Source organism: Hordeum vulgare, chromosome 2H (assembly GCF_904849725.1).
Source record: "Hordeum vulgare subsp. vulgare chromosome 2H, MorexV3_pseudomolecules_assembly, whole genome shotgun sequence".
Classification (NCBI taxonomy): Eukaryota; Viridiplantae; Streptophyta; class Magnoliopsida; order Poales; family Poaceae; genus Hordeum; species Hordeum vulgare.
Genome location: NC_058519.1, coordinates 187,570,594 through 187,583,366, shown reverse-complemented (window position 1 = coordinate 187,583,366; position 12,773 = coordinate 187,570,594). Strand labels below are relative to the sequence as shown.

General features: G+C 43.6%; 1 protein-coding gene across 1 annotated transcript; it reads right to left on the bottom strand.

Annotated features, from left to right (window-relative positions):
- Nucleotides 1-1,930: 1,930 nt before the first annotated feature.
- On the bottom strand, nucleotides 1,931-5,947 carry LOC123425782 (peptide chain release factor PrfB1, chloroplastic). Its single transcript, XM_045109503.1, has 7 exons — nucleotides 5,588-5,947; nucleotides 5,079-5,156; nucleotides 4,743-4,963; nucleotides 4,107-4,310; nucleotides 3,191-3,406; nucleotides 2,886-3,072; nucleotides 1,931-2,468 (listed from the first exon to the last, which is right to left on the bottom strand). Exons 1-7 carry the CDS (start codon nucleotides 5,721-5,723, stop codon nucleotides 2,164-2,166), a joined length of 1,347 nt encoding a protein of 448 aa, XP_044965438.1. The 5' UTR covers nucleotides 5,724-5,947; the 3' UTR covers nucleotides 1,931-2,163.
- Between the last annotated feature and the right edge of the window lie 6,826 nt (nucleotides 5,948-12,773).

The following is a 12,773-nucleotide window of genomic DNA, read 5'->3' as shown; positions in this document are numbered from 1 at the left end:
AAGTGATAGCCTAATTATCGAACTTAACCCTATCCGTTTTCACTTCACATTAGTCTATTGGCGACAAGTTCATACAAGAAAACAGAAAGATATGAGAACAATAGTTGGAAAGATTTCTAAAAATTGTAGAAAAGCATGGGCGCTACCTTTGTTAGAATTTGGGTCGGTTGCAGTATGACGATGGGATGAAGAGCATGCTAGGAGGACAGAATTGCTGCGTCGTCATTACATTGATCAACTCGCCTCCTAGGTTGTGCATGTGCGCGTATGCGTGGGCGCCTAGGAGGTGGCCATCGGGGAGGTTCCGACGTCGATCGGCCTAGATGCAAAGCGTGTCTGTGAGGACTCGTACGGGTCTATGAGAAGTGGATCGATCAAGGAGACAAAAACTAGAATCGGGCGCCAGACGATTTGATCGATTGATTGAAACTACCACGACCGATCTGCGGGCTGCGAGCATGGTGAGGATGCGGCTGGACGAACGTGCGGTGTTCTGGAGGTCAAAAATCTGGACCTTGATGCACTGCATCTAGCCCAACTTGATGCCATGGGCATATTCACATGATAAGCACTATTGAAAATAAGCATGGCCCCATATTCCCGTGCCTCGGGGTCAGCCCATTGGGCTCGGCCCCTGCACCTTCAAGAAGAAAACGATACAAGAACGCCGTCATTATTCGATCAACTGATCAAGGATTTTCCTCGAAGTTAAAGATAGGAGTTAGGAGTTTCGCTTCGATGATGCCTTTATAAACAACACCAAAAACGTCAAAATCACCGGCTCCGGCCACCGGCTTTCGACCTCTAAACCATAGCTTTCAATTTGCAACCAGAGCTTTTAGCTTCAATCAAAAAATGAGGCACCTGACAAAACACATAGCTGCAGACCACGTTTGAAATCGGTGTAATTGAATAAAAATGTATTTTTTTTACAAGTATAACTTACAGACGAAGAGCTATTTCCAGCCAAAAACCAAAACAACCGACGGCAGTATGTAAGTTTTACGGGTGTATTTGGAATGGAAACGCTAATCCAAAGAGGATGTCAAACATGATTTCAATGCGAGGAAAAAAAACTCATGCACACACGGCCATGTGGGCCTGACGTTTCACTTCTCAAACTCTGATAACTCGCCCATACGTGCATAGCAAGTTGGGCCTAATAGCTTCGCGGTCTTTCCTTAGCGGAGTTGCAGCCCAAGCTAGCTAAAGAAGCAACTGGTTGCCGGAAAGTACCCTTTTGAGCTCGAGTTCGTTTGAGCTTACATGAACATGAGCAGTAAATCCGAAAATAAAAAAAGTTCAAAAAATCTGAATTTTTTCGTGACATAATTTCACAAATGTTCTAAGTGTTTGTAAATTCGTGGCAAAAGAATTTTAGTGTTTCAAAATGCGAAAGTAGCATTTTCAGAGCATCATTTTTGTTTTTTTTGATCATGCCTTCATAGAATATGATCTCATGATGAAAATTTACAAGCACTTGGAACATTTATCAAAATTCATCACACAAAAAATTCAGTTTTTTTTAAATGTTTAGATTATTTTTTGACTTTACTGTTTATGAGGGCCCATTTGAGATCCCTGGTTGCCTCTCAAAATTCAACTAAAAAAAAGGTCGCCCCTCAAAAGGAAAAGAAGAAGCGACCGATCATCGAAGTTCAAAAACCAGTACTTTCTCCAGCAGAATAAGCCTACACACAATATTCCACCAGCATACTTCCCATAGTCGATATTCTCATGGACGCAAAATTCAACGGACAAACCGCCGTCGACTTCAGTTTGTTAAGGTTCAGCTTACCCAGGAATTCATCAAGGCAAAAATCAAATGGTGAAAGAAGCACCAGTAGTACAGTACATAAGGCACCCTTCATCATGTGTTACGAGACCAATGCTTCAACCATCATGCCTTTGTGGCTTCTGGTTCCAACGGTTAAAAATTCTCATCGAGCTGTTTCATTAGTCACAACCTTCAACCCAATTCATTACTTGGCTGTTTTTCATATCTACAACCTTTACAGGCACTGGACACAAAGACTACGACAACCGCAAAAGCCTCTGTAAAACTGCATACCTTCACTATGGCCGGCTCAATCAGCCACAGCCAACGATGACGAACAGCGCATCAAAATTCCATACTGCTACCTTGAATAGTCGATGTTAGCATCACTTGGCGCCTTGCTCCTCGGCAGCAGCAGAGAGCTTGTACTGGAGGTAGGCTTTGATGAAGGGATCCAGCTCGCCATCCATCACACCGCTGATGTCCGACGTTTCACACGCCGTCCGAACGTCCTTGACGAGCTTGTAGGGGTGGAAGACATAGTTGCGTATCTGTTGCCCCCACTCTGCCTTCACCGCGTCACCACGGATCTGCTTGATCTCCGACGCACGCTGCTCCTCGGCGATCACCAGAAGCTTTGCCTTCAGCCGTCTTAGGGCCTTTATCTTGTTAGCTAGCTGACTCCTCTCCTCTGAAAAGTTAAGACACGATAACGCAAATGTCATCTTCATTCTGCACAACACTCGGTTAACTCCGGTTCTTGATTCTAAAACATTTCCAGTGAAATTCTTAAATAGCTAGTATACGTAAGATCATAAATGACCTATTCTGTGACAAGCTGAACTTATCGTTGGGAAAAGCTGCAAGATATTGCCTATCAACTATGTCAGGACCCAGGAACAGTAGGTTCAGCTAGTTTCAGGAGAGCATCATTCAGATTTTCACATTAAATTTCAATCGCCACGAATTTATTCCTGCACTTGGTGTGCTTATTTGTCAAACTGAGATGAGTGAGATCCCATGTCTACCCATACATAACAGGTTGTGTAGTTGTTCAACATAGCAAGAATAAATAGGTGTGATGCAAGCTGTTCTCAGGAATTAATACCTGCACAACGAACGGCAATGCCAGTGGGGATATGGACCATGCGAACAGCCGTCTCCACTTTGTTCACATTCTGGCCTCCTTTCCCTCCAGCTCTCGTGAAACTTATGTCCAGATCCTCTTCAGGAATTTCTACATCCAAGGATTCCTCTGGTAGAAGAGGCATGACCTCAACACCAGCAAAGCTGGTCTGCAAAAATTATCACATCATGCAAACTTTCAGAAAGAACCTATTATGCGTGTTTTACCTTCAGCTTGCAAGAATATGGATAACAAACAGAAAAGGAGGACTGCAAAAATGAAGATACCTGTCGAAGGCCTTTAGCGTTGAATGGAGACTGGCGGACGATCCTGTGTGTCCCTTTCTCTCCTGAGAGATACCCATACGCATATCTTCCCTCTAATTCAACTGTTGCTGATTTTATTCCAGCCTCCTCACCAGGGGATTTCTCTACCACTCTTGACTTGTAGCGCTGCTTCTCTCCCCACCTAACATACATCCTGAGTAACATGTCAGCCCAATCCTGCAAAGATCAAGCCAAGTTTAAAGAATGCAATCACAACCGTTTGTCCATAGCATGTGCTTTCTCGGAGGAAATGCTAAGCATCACTTTCTTTTCGACAAAGGGTGTTTTTTATTGACTCATAATGTAGCATCGAGGATACAATCATAACGAGCACACCAAGCATCACTTGTTGTCATTCTTAAGTGAGAATGTGAGATCAGAGTATAACTACATATACATAGATAGGTTACATGTCGGTTATGTAATATGGATTTAAGGCCATCATCATGGATCAGGCTCGCTTGCTTTTTATTGATGAGAACAAGTAGGAGTGATTGATCATCATATAGTCAAACTTTGTGCAGTTCCAGAGCCATAGCTGGACTAGCTTGTTACTCATCGGAGTCTGAAGACCAGCCTTTTATGGTGATACAATTCAAAAATGCATACAAGTAATTGCATATACGGTAGCAAACTATGACCAGGTAGCAAAGAAAATTAGCAGTAGTATAAGATCAATTTCTTTCTGAAGCAACAGTACCAAATGACTAATACATAAGATTCATAAAACCCAAATACCAAAGCAACAGAAAAATAGCCAAGCTTAAATAACAAGCAGTGCCATGCTGCCTAACAGAAAGTAAATTAAACTCTAATGTACAACTTCTGCTGGTCTAAAGAGGTCAGGTTAAAGCCTGAAAATGGAGTGAACAAATACCTGGGCGTCGGTGCCACCAGCGCCTGCAGAGATAGTAATTACAGCTCCATCCTTGTCATAAGGCCCAGAAAGAAGCCTAGTCATCTCAAAATTATCTAGTGCCTTATTCAACGCCTTTATGATCTTTGAGGCCTCCTCAAGAAGGCCTGTGTCTATGGAGTCTAACTCCTCTGTAAGCTGCACAATGGTATCCGCTTCTTCAACCTGAATGCAGGAAAGACCATAATCAGGAACTATTGTTGATGGCCACTTATTGCCATGCTCAGCTGGATATGGCGATGGTACCACTTCCTGAAGGCGTTACTCTTGAAGAAGTCGACTTAGTCATAGGTGTTTTATTCATTTCTCTTGTGATGGTTTGGGCGTGATTGTCTTTGTTTTGTACTCCCCTTAATAATTAATAATATTGGCTGTGTGCATCACAATCATGCAGAGGCCGGGGGTTCTTGTTCCACAAATTTATATCATCTATATGGATATGCCAAGCAAGCGTGTATTTTTTTTCCTTAACTATTATTACCATTATATAACTATTATATATGGTGTGCAAACTAATCTACAGATATAACATGACTAAAATTGTGCAAGTTATATCATTTAAGGTGCTGGATGCATAAGAATGACATGGAGTCAAACCTGCGACTTGAAATCGTTAAGAAGCTTGACTTTCTCTTTGAGCTCTGTGAGAGCAACAAGCAACTCCTGTGCCTTGGAAGGATCATCCCACAAGGTGCTATCTCCAGACTTGTTCTCCAATGAAGCGATTTCCTCCAGAAGCTGTTCCAGTCCAGCATCCTGCCTCACTTCATTGACACGCTCTACGGCCAACTCAACATCCTTGCGCAAGGCGTAGAAGTCTGTACCCAACTTTCCAGTCATACGGGTTACAATTACAACCCAGCGAGGAAAGAAAAAAACACAGGCCTAACCGTTACCCACTGAAAGAAATCAAGGAGTGAGCAAATAGATTACCCTGCATGGCCCATTCGACGGCCTCCGGCTCATCCACGACGCTGGACTGGCTCCCCGCCCCAGAAGATGCAGATTGCACTGTGTTGATCCAAGTCTGTCAACGTTCCATCCACAGGATATAAGAAAAGTAAGCATGAACACCCAGATTTTCTTCTCTAGCCAAACTAGGAGCATCAGGTTTAAAATTCTCACGCCCGCATCGCGCACAATACAAACATATACTACCCTCCATTCCTAAATGTAAGTCTTTTTAGAGATTTCAATATAAACTACATACAAAGTAAAATGAGTGAATCTACGCTCTAAAATACGTCTATATATCTGTATATAGTTCATATTAAGATTTCTAAAAAAACTTATACTCCGTATTTAGGAACAAACGGAGTAGTTGGCGTAGGTATACTTGATTGATTGACATCTTACACAGGAACACTTTTTTATCTAAGAGTCAGCAGTTGAATAGCTCACGGATGCGTACTCGAGTAGGAGTATTGAGAGGAGGAGCTCACCAGGGAAATAAGAAAGGCGGCTGCGGCATGAAAGGGGGAAAGGAGGGCACCCGGTGGTGAACCTCCGGCAAGCGGCAGACGAGGGGCAGGGAGCGGAGCTCGCGGCAGAAAGAAGCAGCCGCGGGCAGTCAATCATGGCCGTCGGCGAGGGGAATGCGAAGGCCAGCGGAGGCGACGCAGCCAGGGCCGGAGGCGCGAGAGGGAGGGGCAGCGCGGGCCAAGGGGATTGGGGAAGAGAAGGTCGAAGGACGCGCGAGCTCCGTGTCGACGGCGAGTTCGGGATTGGCTTCAGGGGTTCGTGACGCTCAGTGACATCGACTTTTTTTTTTTTTGGGCTGCTACGCGTCCACGAGCAATGCTAGACGTAGTTAAACTAAGGGTTAATTGAATCTATGCCACTACAACTTTCATACTCCAGATTTTAGCTGGGGTAGAGAAGATGAGGAGAGGGTGAAAGGAAAGATAAGGGTATTTGTGTCTTAAATTTAACATAATGGCATATAGAGAAGGTTGGAAGAGTTGTAATGGCATTTTTCCAATGTGCAGAATTGTAATGGCATTTTTTCAACTCGTGAAAGTTATAGTAGCATATATCCAATTAACCCTTAAACTAACACAGGCACAGTTTTTACATAATTGAAAGTGCGGAGACGTGGAATTGGATTAAAGGGGTGGCAGGGCCCCACATCCATGAAAATCAGGGAGGCAAGAGTATTAGGCCCTATTTGAAACCATCCAGATTATGACCCTGTTAGGAACCATTCAGATTATATAATTCGGGTTTTATAATCTATTATGTCTCCAAACATGACATATTATAGTGCAGTTTATAAAAACTAGATGACGAGATTATTAAAAACTCATAATCTACTCTACCCAGCTAAAATCAGATTATAGATTACTAATGACCCATTACCCTTGAAAACTTGGAGATAATTACCTACTGCCACCGCCATCGTCCTTCAAACATGTCCACCTAGATTATTACCTTTGCAGCTAAAAAACAGAGGGCAAACATGTCATTGTACAATATAAAATCTGGATTACATTTCATATAATCTGACCTCCAAACATGCTCACCTAGATTATTTTTATAAATCAGATTATATAATCTGTCTTCATAATCCAGATTATTATAATCTATTGTGGTTTCAAATAGAGCCTATATAATCCAGTTTTTATAATCTATTATGTCTTTAAACATGACAGATTATGGTGTAGATTATAAAAACTAGATGGACAAATTATTAAAAACTCATAATCTACTCTACACGAGCTAAAATCAGATTATGGATTGCTAATGACCCATTACCCTTGTAAAGTTGGAGATAATTACATTTCTACCACCACCACCCTCCTCTTTTAAAAAAACAGAGGGCGGACAAGTCATTATGCAATGTAAAACCTGGATTATAGTTTATATAATCTGGTCTCCAAACATGTCCACGTAGATTATTTTTATAAACCAGATTATATAATCTATCTTCATAATCCAGATTATCATAATCTATTGTGGTTTCAAACAGGGTCTAGTTAGGAATGTTACGTAAGATTTAGTAGATGGGTTATGTAGGTCTAGCATTTTTGACGCGTCCACAGTCGGCTATGTTGAGTATGGAATTCTTTTCTACTCTACCATGGCAATTCATGGACACGTGTAGCAATTTTCTCTATTGTATGATGGCAATTCTCATTTGTCAAGATGAAAATTCCTAAACACGAGTATATTAATTCTCTGTGATGTAACATTTGATGCGCTCGAATATCTATAGCATGTCAATTATTCTGTGTTGCAACATGGCAATCTCGAAACACATGAAAATTTCTCCACTATAGCATGGCAATTCTTTTCTGCTGTAGCATTATCATGTCATGACAAAATATTATTTTTAGAAGGAAAAGGTGTTAAGAGGGGGAGGGGGTTAGTTGTGTGCGACGAGGACATTCGTGCGTTCGCACATGGCTATCCTCCACCGCAAGTGCCACCATTCGCTCACGGAAGCATCTCAGAGTGAATGATTGTTCGCACCGAGCATCCACCGAAGCATTCGTTTGCTCCCCATTAGTGTTCATAGGAAAATAGCATACTACAACTGAGGTGTTTTCGTATGCAAAGTTCACTCCGATGGTGGTGATACTATGAGTTATATGGACAAGTAAGAAAAAGGCTATTCATCAAGATATTGTACATGGCTTGTTATCAATTCATTGTTTATTCACATCATACATACTAGTGGAGTTCACTGTTTTGATTAAACCTACCACCTATTCCATCTACGTGAAAAATGAGTTCAAAAGACGTTGGCTCCCTTTTACCACAAACACGACCAAGATCAATGTCGATGAAGCTCTTTCACACGATAAAGACGTTTGTGTTGTAGAAGCTCTATCCATGGGTGGCAATGGATTCTATTTTGGTGCTTGTGCAATTGTTTTCAAGGGGTTGTCCGCAGCACACACTCTTGAGTATCTTTCCTGCCTACAAAACCTTACATTGGCAGTAGATCGATCTATCAATCCATAAGTAGCATATAACTATCAAGTAGAGAACCATGGGAAGGTATAGTGCAATTATAAAGAAAATTGCTACTCACTCTATGGCATATATTATGTGCACCTTTGCACATGAGTTGCATAACTTCTACCATGAAGTGCCCAATCTCTCTAAGTTGTCACTTCCCTCTTATGCACTGTAAATGTTTTTTGAAAAATATTTAAAAATATTATAAAAGTTCATCATAAGTACAAAAGAATCTTAAACATAATAAAAATTACATTGAGGTCTCTAGATCATTGAATGACCACTACTGCAGTGAGAATGAGCCGTCGACACATCTATGTCACTGCTCCCCTACCAGAGTTGCCTTGACCTTGTCGATGACAAACGGGGAGTCTTCATGCATGTACCCTAAGTACCGGGCTTTGGATCCACAATCATTCTTAATGAAACCTTAAATCGATTTGAAGCAACACACGATTAAAAAGTGACCCAGGCGGGCGCCTCAACGGGCCTCAAACTCCTGGGCTGACTGACACCCCTCATACCGAGTCCAAATATAGGTTAGATATGGGGGTACCCGGGCACGTCCGCCACGTCAGAGCCGGCCCATGCTAGACCACCCTGTTAGGGCATATTTCTTCCTTAGTGGTTTTGGTGATTGATGATAATGCATTTGCGGATTAATCATGTGCATTAAGCCTTTGAGATAATTCATCATGTGGCACAAGATGATTCTAGCCCCTCTATGGATAATCGTGAAGATGGTTATTTTTCCACATTTCCTTTTCGGTGGAATTGAGTCGTAGGAGAATTGTACTATTTAGAGGGGGTCCGCATTAGAAAGGTTTTGGTGCAATCAACACGTATACACTTTCATTTGCACCCTTGTTCCTTTCCTGCATCAATGGAGTTGCTCCAATGTGCCCTTTGTTCTGGTCCTGAAGGTACCAAGCGGTTGTACCGCACCGGCAAGCGGTAGTATCACCTATCTTTGTAAGCGTTAGTACCGCTCTGGGCGAGTGGTAGTACCGCATCCAGGCAGTAGTACCGCCTCCGGGTGCCGCGCGTTGTACCGCTGCCTCTCGAGTCTCGACTTTTGTGTCGGACCGCGCGGTAGTGGGGATTAGTGCGACGTGGTAGTACCGCCTACAAGCGGTAGTATCGCCTGCCACTACCGCTCAACTACCACCTAACCTTCTAGACCCAAAACTCTCTCAACGGATATAGGGGCAGTAGAGCGAGGCACTATCACTTATAACAGTAGTACCGCTCTTGCGAGTAGTATTACCGCTTCGGCGGTACTGCCTCTATTCCTATCTCTGCCTTGCATGTGCGGGCCTTGTACTACAAACCCTGGCGGTAATACCGCTCGCGCGAGCGGTAGTATCGCTCTGGCGACACTGCTGGCTTGTGGCCTTGTGCCATTGCACTGTGCAGCAGGCACAACTGCCCAAGCAATAGTACCGCTCCCATGAGCGGTAGTACCGCTTGGGCGGTTGTGCGTGTTCCACAGTGCAATGTACCGCTCGTGTGCGGGCTGAGAGGGGGCAACAGTTGGATATCTTCCCCCACTATAAAAGGGGGTCTTCTTCCCCAATAATACCACCTCTTCCTTCCCTAAGCTCCATTGTTTCTCCAAGCTCCATTTTCACCCGATCTCTCTCCCTAACCAAAAAAAAATTGTTGGTTCTCTAGGGTTTGGTTGAGAGGGCCCCGATCTACACTTCCACCAAGAGAAATTTGAATCCCCCCACTAATCCCTTACGGGTCTTGTTACTATTGGGTGTTTGAGTATGCTAGACGGTCGAGGTCACCCCAAAGCCACAATCCATTGTGGTGAAGCTTCGTAGTGGTGTTGGGAGCCTCCAATTAAGTTGTGGAGATTTCCCCAACCTTCTTTCTAAAGGTTTGGTCGTTGCCTTTAATGACACCACTAGTGGATTCACAACATCTCGTATTGTGTGAGGGCGCGAGGAGCATACAGTGGCCTAGTTGCTTCTTGGGGAGTGATACGTCTCCGTCGTATCTACTTTTCCGAACTCTTTTGCCCTTGTTTTGGACTCTAATTTGCATGATTTGAATGGAACTAACCCGGACTGACACTGTTTTCAGGAGAATTACCATGGTGTTGTTTTTGTGCAGAAATAAAAGTTCTCGGAATGTCCTGAAAATTTACGGAGATTGTTTCTGGAATAAAACAAAAATACCTGCGCAAAGATCCATGTGAGGGGGCGTGCCAGTGGGCCACAAGCCCACAGGCCGCAGCCACGCCCTATGGTCGCGCCGTGCAGGCTTGTGGGGCCCACGTGGCACCACCGCCCCCAGTCTCAGCTCTATATCTTCCGTTTCGCCTGGAAAAAACCAAGAGAGAAGGTTTTCAGCGCGTTTTGCGATACGGAGGCGCCGCCACATCCTGTTCTTCATCTGGAGGGCAGATCTGGAGTACGTTTCGGGCTCCGGAGAGGGGAAATCATCGCCATCGTCATCATCAACCTTTCTCCATCGACAATTCCATGATGCTCTTCATCGTTCGTGAGTAATCTCATCGTAGGCTTGCTGGACGGTGATGAGTTGGATGAGATCCAATTATGTTGTCGCCAATATATGTGTGTTTTAGATCCTATCTTGCAAGTTGTAGTCACCTGTTATGTGTTATGACCCGGCAACCCCGGAGTGACAATAGCCGGAACCACTCCCGGAGATGACTATAGTATGAGGAGTTCATGTATTCACCGCGTGTTAATGCGTTGGTCCGGTTCTTTATTAAAAGGAGAACCTTAATATCCCGTAGTTTCCATTAGGACCCCGCTGCCACGGGAGGGATGGACAATAGATGTCATGCAAGTTCTTTTCCCTAAGCACGTATGACTACATACGAAATACATGCCTACATTAGATCGATGAACGGGAGCTAGTTACGTATCTCTCTGTGTTATAGCTGTTACATGATGAATCACATCCGTCACTCTCATCCATCACCGATCCCCTGCCTACGAGTCTTTTACTACCGGTTCTCGCTATGTTACTTTGCCTAGGCTTGTCCCTTGCTACCAAAGGGATTGGGCCACTTTGCTGCTGCTGTCACTACTGTTGTTACTTGTTACTTTGCTGCTGCTACTACTATTCCTTACTACTCTGTTGTTACTTGTTGCAAGACTTTGTTGGCGTTGTTGCCGGTCTAGGTAAGCGGCACTTACATCCCATCAGCAAGGCTTTTCCTGGCACCATTGCTATCATACTACCTTGCTACTGATACTCTGCTTGCAGACACTAATCTTTCAGGTGTGGTTGAATTGACAACTCAGCTGCTAATACTTGAGAATATTCTTTCGCTTCCCCTCGAGTCGAATCAATAAATTTAGGTTGAATACTCTACCCTCGAAAATTGCTGCGATCCCATACGCTTGTGGGACATCAAGGCTTTTTCTGGCGCCGTTGCCGGGGAAGCACAACTATATTCTCTGAGTCACTTGGGATTGAGGTCTGCTGATCACTATGAGGAATCCGAAAGATCCAAGAACTAAAATCCTGCCTTCCACTACGAGGAGAGGTAAGGAACTGCCATCTAGCTCTGCACTTGATTCACCTTCAGTTTTGAGTAAGTTTGCGACTTCACCTCCTGCTAGAAATCTTGATATGTCGCCTATGCCTGATGATGCTATGCTTGATACTATGCCTGATGATGCTATGCTAGATACTATGTCTGATGATGCTATGCTTGATACTATGCCTGATGATGCTATGCCTGATACTGCTTTGCCACTTGGTGCATTTCTTGATGCACAAATTGCTAGAGTTGCTGCTAGATGTGATGATACTTCTGAAACTGCTGATACTATTGAAGTAGAACCTGCTACTATGCCTAAATTGCCTGTTATGCCTGATACGCGCTATGTTATGGAGGGAGAGATAGCCGAGGACTTTCTTGCGTGGAAGGATAGCTATGATGTTGAGAAACTTCTGCGCAAGTGGAAAGAAAAATCTCTGAACGCTAGGATGAAATACGACCCGAAGTTTGCCACTTCACCTATCTTTGTGACCGATAAGGATTATGAATTCTCTGTCGACCCTGAGTTAATCACTCTGGTCGAATCTGATCCCTTTCACGGTTACGAGTCTGAGACGGTTGTAGCCCATCTTACCAAACTGCACGATATAGCCACCCTATTCAGTAGTGAGGAAAAGATCCGCCACTACTATATGCTCAAGCTGTTTCCTTTCTCGCTAAAGGATGATGCTAATACCTGGTTCACTTCTCTTGCTCCTGGATGTGTGCATAGCCCCCAGGATATGGTCTACTACTTCTCTGAAAAATATTTCCCTGCCCATAAGAAGCAAGCTGCCTTGCAGGAAATATACAACTTTGCTCAAGCTGAAGAAGAGAGTCTCCCACAAGCTTGGGGAGGCTCATCCAGCTACTGAATGCTTTGCTTGATCACCCTCTTGAGAAGAACGAAATACTTGATATCTTCTATAATGGACTTAACGATGCTTCCAAAGACCACTTAGATAGTTGTGCCGGTAGTGTTTTTAGGGAACGAACTGTAGAACAAGTTGATATTCTGTTGAACAACATCTTGTGCAATGAGAATGCTTTCACTATTCCCGAACCACCTCCTAAGCCAACTTCGAAGAAAAGAGGTATTCTATTCCTCAGTCCTGAAGATATGCAAGAAGCCAAGAAAT